We start from the raw sequence: 6,000 nt of genomic DNA, 5'->3' as shown, positions 1-6,000 counted from the left end.
TCGATTTTATCTCTGATTTTATCTTCGATTGTATCACTAAGAAACTAAGTGTTTCTAAGTGAGGTCTTGCAGCCTGGGGAGTGACTCACTTTAGGGTAGTGCTTGCTGTGGTTACACAAGATATTTTCTGTTCTTTGAATAAGTAGAACTTTGAATTCACTTACTAAGCTGAACTTATGCAACTGTTGCACTGTACTTCAAGTCTTGTACATGAATAAGATGATTTCCAAAATAGACTGCAATCACCAAACAAAGGAAACAATGACTAGGAATGTGAATCTTGATTTGGGGATGTCCACAAGATCTGGGAACAAAAAAATATTGTGGTGAGATGCATGATGAGTGGTTAATTCCTATAGGTTTTAGGCATTGGGGAATCTGAAAACAATCTCAAACAATTAACTTTTAGTCAGATTTTACATTATAGTTTTTGCAGGTTTATATTGCTGAACACAGGTTTTTGCTATGTCATATTCGTTGCTTTTTAAAAAATATTAAATCTTAAGTTTATAACTTAATACTTGTAACATAGTTAAAAAGTTCAGCTTGTTGCTGAAAATGGGTAAACCAAAAAAAACCTGACAAAAAATTATCCAACCTCTTCTCAAGCTTATTTTATAGATTACAAAAGGCAAAGGAAAAAAAGATGCTTTATGTAGAGAATGAAAATTGGAGGAGGGGGCTGTGATCTGAAGAACATATTACTGCCAAATAACTGCTGGAAGGCTGGAGTTCACAAAATGTGTCTGGGTTACTTTCTATCAGCAGCCTGGAGTTAGGCACAGAAATCTAGGAAGCATATAGCTGCAAATGTGTAGAAAATGGTGTTTTATGTGTGATTGATTCAGGTTTAATCTTGTTTTATTTTTCTTTCTTAGACTCAAGCACCCTTTAAGGACCAATGAACCCAATAGCTCATGGAAGAAAAAAATCAAAACAGGACATCCTTGGTTTCCAGGCTACCGAAATATGGAACGAAAACTTTAGGGAGTGTCTTGCAACCTATGCCAAACGGGACGGCTGTGGGCTTAGCAGGGAATAATGGTGGCAAAAATTTCAGCAAGCACAATGGCACTGTTGGAATGTCTTCCTTTGCTTACAACTGGAAAAAATCAAATAAATATCAGCTTAACGATCAGAATGGGAGAGAGGCCAATGCCAAACGTAACTCTAATGAAAAATTAATTGATTTGGAGAGGTATCCTCAGTCTCAAGGAGCATTGGGCAACGATGAGCTCAGGGTGGGTTTGAACAGTACTGCTTCGGTTGCCTCAAAAGCAGCAAAGCAAACCAATATGTTTGTATCTTCTACTGAGGAATTAAACCCAAAGTCTATACCTGGACTCTCTAGTTCAGCTAAATTCACCAAAGGTACCCTGTCAGGAAGGACATACTCTGGGCTCAATGCTCCAAGATCAAATTTAAATGGATTTTACGGAAATCGGCCGGTGGTAGGTTTGCAGAGACCTAGAGCTAATTCCAGTGCCGCAAGGACAAGTTCAGGAGAAAGCTTGGCACAATCCACAGACAATAGCAAGGCTTTTTCCTGTGACAAAATGGTAAGATCACAAAGTTTTTCACATTCCATTCAGAATTCTTTCCTCCCCACTGCATCTCTAACCAGGTCACATTCCTTTAATAAAGCTGTGGATCTTACAAGGCCTTATCACAGTCAGAATCTCTCTGCCAGGACGTCTCAGAGGTCTACCCTGCTGTCAAGGAACGCGTGTCAGTTGGATGTACCCAATGGCAACGAACCGATGAAGTATGGATTTACCAGACCGTACTCGGTTATGTCAGCTCCTCCTTCCAAGAAACCCCCGCTGTCAAATGGATCTGGGTCAGCACCTTCCTATGGATACAGATTGAGTCGGCCTTCCCTGCTGAAGCCCACCAGGCAGCGCTTTGCTGGGAATGCCGTGGTGGAGGGCAGCAAGAACACGGCTCCGGACGCGCGCGTGGCTGAGAACGCCGAGATTTCAGCAAGCATCAACAGAGCCGTCGACAAAAACAGCATCCTAGAGAGCAGGGCTCAGAGGACAGAGCCTGGCCGGGGCCTGCATGAAAGTCTGGGAAAACATGGGTCTAAAGCGATGTGTATGAGCGATGATGGAGATGAAATATCTATATCTTCCTTGTCGTCCTCTGAGAAGAACGATTTGAGTGAAGACTTCAGTGATGATTTCATAGATATAGAAGAGGCAAACAGAACTGTACAAATCCAGCAGAAGGAGAGCTGCCTTCAGGAATTAGAGCATGGGAGCAGAACGTCCATTGAGTCGTTCGCTTCTCTCAAGGAAAGTGGAGGATCTTGCTGTAATGCTGATGACTGGCTTGATATAAACGTGTCTGGTAAATACTTTTTTTCACGTTCTGTTTGAAATTTTAGGTGCGAAATTAAAATCCTGTAATGGTAATTAAGTTATTTAATGTAATTGCCCATTGTTTATGAATTGTTTCAGAATGGAATTGCTCCGTGCTAGCACGTTAGTTTGCATGTGCCTTTTCTGCATTATTGTTTTTTCCCAAGCATTACTTTGAAGAGCTCTTTGTGATAAAAATGAAGGTGACCTCCTTTAAACACATTTGTGTTGTGGTTGTGGGATTCCTCATATCCTTGCTTTGCCATTCAGTTTCTGGGTTGATGATATTTTAAGAAAATTTCACCTCGTGCTCCCTCCACCTCTGTAGGCAGAGAACAGCTGTAACTGCTTTTAAGTAGTGGAAATAAGTGCAGGATGTGTAATTTAATTACTTCAGTTATAAACAGGATTATTACTAGATCTTTTTTGCTTTTTCTGATGCATATTAATTCTTTAAAAATTGGTTGAAGACACAAGAAGATGCTTTTGAAGACACATTTTCAAATCTTTGATGGGCTTCTCATGATAAAAGCTTGTTAGAGAGATGTTACAATTGAAAGATTAGATCCAAAGGATGTATTTTTGGACCCACCTTCCAATATGTTAAATAGATGCAGATTTCTAGAAAGTAGCTTCCACGGTGGAGGAATTAGGGCAGTGTAAAAGGTTAGCAAAGATGTAGATTGGAAGATTCCTTGGTTGTAGCTGCCAAACCAGCTTGAGCTTTTCCCCCTTCTGGGATGAGGGAACAATACTGGAGAAAGCTTTTGGATACTTCTGTTACAGTACAGCTCCAGCAAAGGTAGCACACTAGTAACAGGCACTTTAACGTTTATTTTTTGAATATTGGATTGTTTTTGGAACCTTAACTGATGCTGTTTTCCTCAAGCAGTGGATGACAACAGTGAAAGCACAAAACACACGACTGAGAATGTCATCTCTTCAGAGATGAACTACAGAGCTGGCTCCTCCTTTGAGCTCTCTCCATCTGACAGCTCTGACGGCACATACATGTGGGATGAAGAAGGGCTGGAGCCTATAGGAAGTGTCCATCCATGTGGAAGTTACGACTCTTCAGAAATGAACAGCATAGTACGTATTTATTTTCAGAACTTGCATTATTATAGTGTGACGAGTTTATTGCTTATTAAGTGTGTTTTTTAAATATTAGTGGTTTTGAAAAAAAAATTATAATTGTTTCCTCTTTCCTCTGTAGTTGATAGCTTTGTGAAACTTCTTGTTTAGGAAGTCCTGTTTGTGGACAGGTGACCTTGATCAGGCTGTTTGCACACATTTTTTTCTTTCTTTTTTGTAAAGTCAGGACAAAACAGATCCTTCTTTATGCAATCTCTTAGCAGGGCTCACAAAGAACAAAGGATAGGTTCAATATCTCCTACTAATCTCTAAACATAGGAGTGAAAAAGCCAGAAAATAACTGTTGCCTCTGTGACTTCTTGCATTTGTTGTTTCTGCACTGTGTGCTCATAGGGCCCGTGTGAGGTGAAGCAGATATTTGATTTCTCTCTTCATTCAATCATAGCATCTCTGAGGTGGAGACCTGGCTGTAGCTCACTGTAGCAGGGCTCTTTGTACATCTCCAGTGGGATACACAAATGCAGCACCACCTTTTCTTGCTGCTAAACTCAAACTGATCTGCAAGAAGATCATTAAATACGAGGAGAGTGAGAGTTGTTGGTGTGCTGTGATCCTCCATCTGAGATCAGGGAACCAACCTTGGAATTTTAGTGAGCCTGAAGAAAATTCTGTCTGTCTGTCCTGTTCATATTCCTTTATCTGCACAGACTTCTGAATTAATCAACTTGGATTTTATTAACATGATGTTAACAATCAGAACATTTGACAAAACCAGTTTGGTTTAATGCATGTGTCATGCTTCGTGTGTTTAAGGTGTTTTAGGTACTGTGTCACCACTGCCAATTATAGATACCACTTTCAGACTTGGGCACTGTTCTGTAATTATATTATTTGTGTGTGGCTAAATATGAATTCCTGATGTATTTTCAGCTGCTTGTGGTGTTGTTTGCTCTCTTGTCTTAAATTATGATGTTGTGATCTAGTGCTTGAAAGAGTTTAGCAGCGGTTAGTAACTTCTTGTGGCAATTGTGGCCAGCTTGAAAAAACTGTTAGAGATTTTTGTAGCATGAGTTTTGTAGCTATATTGGTGTTTATAGGGAAAACCCAAGTTTCATGGAGGCCACTGGAAAAACAAACTCCCTTGTGCCCAGACACAGGCATGCACATGCCAAGTAAAGAGGAAAGTTTCTAAACCTTGTCCTTGGTAAGTTTTAAATACAGATATTTTGATACATACTCCTAAATGTAAGAAACAAATAGAAGACACTTCTTTTACTGTGCTTTTGGAGTATACATTTAGGTTTTGATGCATGTAGCCCCTGTGAATTAATTTGTGCATGAGTATGAGTTGCTCTTGAATCAGTGTGCTGATTGACAGAAGCTGTTGTAAGCCATGTGGAGCAGAGCTGCATTAGAAGCCTTTGATATTCTTGTTCCATATTTTGGATTATTTCTTTGTTTATTGAAAGTAAAAGGCTTTTAGAGAGGGCTTAAAAATAGAAGAATGTATTTACTGGTTTTTGAGGAAGTGGAGAAAGGAGGAGATTTTAAGACTTGATGTTGAATCTAAAAGATCTTGTGGTGTTTTTACCCATTTTGATTTTTTTATCCTGTTAGTGCTTTTCCAGAATTTCAATGCTTACTGTACTGTGACTTTTATCTGAATGAGAAAAGGGTCAGTAGCACATTCTATTTTTGCAAGGCAGAAATGTATTTTCAGTGGCTTGGGTTTCGAGGGGGAAAATGTAGCTTTGAAGTGTTGAATTGCCTCTTAGTAGTGGTTTTTTTGGGGGAGTTTTTTCCCTCTACTTGTTGGTTTTGGCAGCAATTACGATATATTTGATTTCTTTACCCTGAAGGTTAAAATTATGTTTTCTAATCTGAAGATGCAGAAGAATTTTCTGATGCAGTTTTTAATTCTTTCTGAAAAACTGTTCTCTTGAGTAGGTTACTGTAAGCTTTTGTTCCATGTTTTTCCTTTTCTCTGCAAGCAGGGAGTATAAAGACAAAAAAGTGAAGGCATTGAGAATAATTATTGTGATTAGTCAACACGTCAGATGTTTTGATGGCTGGGAGATACATGATCAAATTATGCAGTTTCTATCCTCTAGTGTGGTGAGTTAAAAGCAGTTCCTATCTGTGTGTCAAAATCCAGTTGATGAGAGTCAGATTTAAGAATTTGGAGTGCTTGGGCTGATGCCAGCCTGCCTGCCCCTTGGATTTAGCATTTCCAGGGCAGTCACTAAAGCAGTAGTTCTGGAGTTCCAGTGACACCAGGCTGGGGTGAGTAGAAGCAATGCAGCTGAGTAACCATTCAGGGTGAGTAATTACGTGCTGAGTAATTGGTCATGTTGTGTGCGCAGTTTGCTTTTTTCTTCCTCATTTCCATCCTGCTGTTGTTTTGTTAGTCTTTTAAGCTGCTTCCTTCTTAGTATCAACAAATGCTAAATGCTTTTCCTGAGCTTTTCCATAGATGGCAGTGCAGCTGCCGTTGGGGGATCTTAGATTGGGAGTGTTTGGACCATCTTTCAAGGGCAGCTTT

The 6,000-nt window shown here is 39.6% G+C and overlaps 1 protein-coding gene across 4 annotated transcripts in view; it reads left to right on the top strand.

Moving 5' to 3' along the window:
- The first annotated feature begins 593 nt into the window (after positions 1-593).
- CCSER2 (coiled-coil serine rich protein 2) overlaps positions 594-6,000 on the top strand; it is a 44,646-nt gene continuing 39,239 nt past the window's right edge. The window contains exons 1-2 of one of the 4 annotated variants that reach the window (XM_066324218.1): positions 594-2,352; positions 3,256-3,455. In XM_066324218.1, the coding sequence (XP_066180315.1) occupies positions 918-2,352; positions 3,256-3,455 (1,635 nt within the window). In that variant the 5' untranslated portion in view covers positions 594-917. Of the gene's footprint in view, positions 2,353-3,252; positions 3,456-6,000 lie in introns of all 4 variants that reach the window. The other 3 variants (XM_066324220.1, XM_066324221.1, XM_066324219.1) reach the window with 3 other exon arrangements.

Source organism: Sylvia atricapilla, chromosome 8 (genome assembly GCF_009819655.1).
Source record: "Sylvia atricapilla isolate bSylAtr1 chromosome 8, bSylAtr1.pri, whole genome shotgun sequence".
In the NCBI taxonomy this organism is placed as follows: domain Eukaryota; kingdom Metazoa; phylum Chordata; class Aves; order Passeriformes; family Sylviidae; genus Sylvia; species Sylvia atricapilla.
Note: the sequence above shows the minus strand (reverse complement) of the source record. Positions and strands in the feature narration are given on the sequence as shown.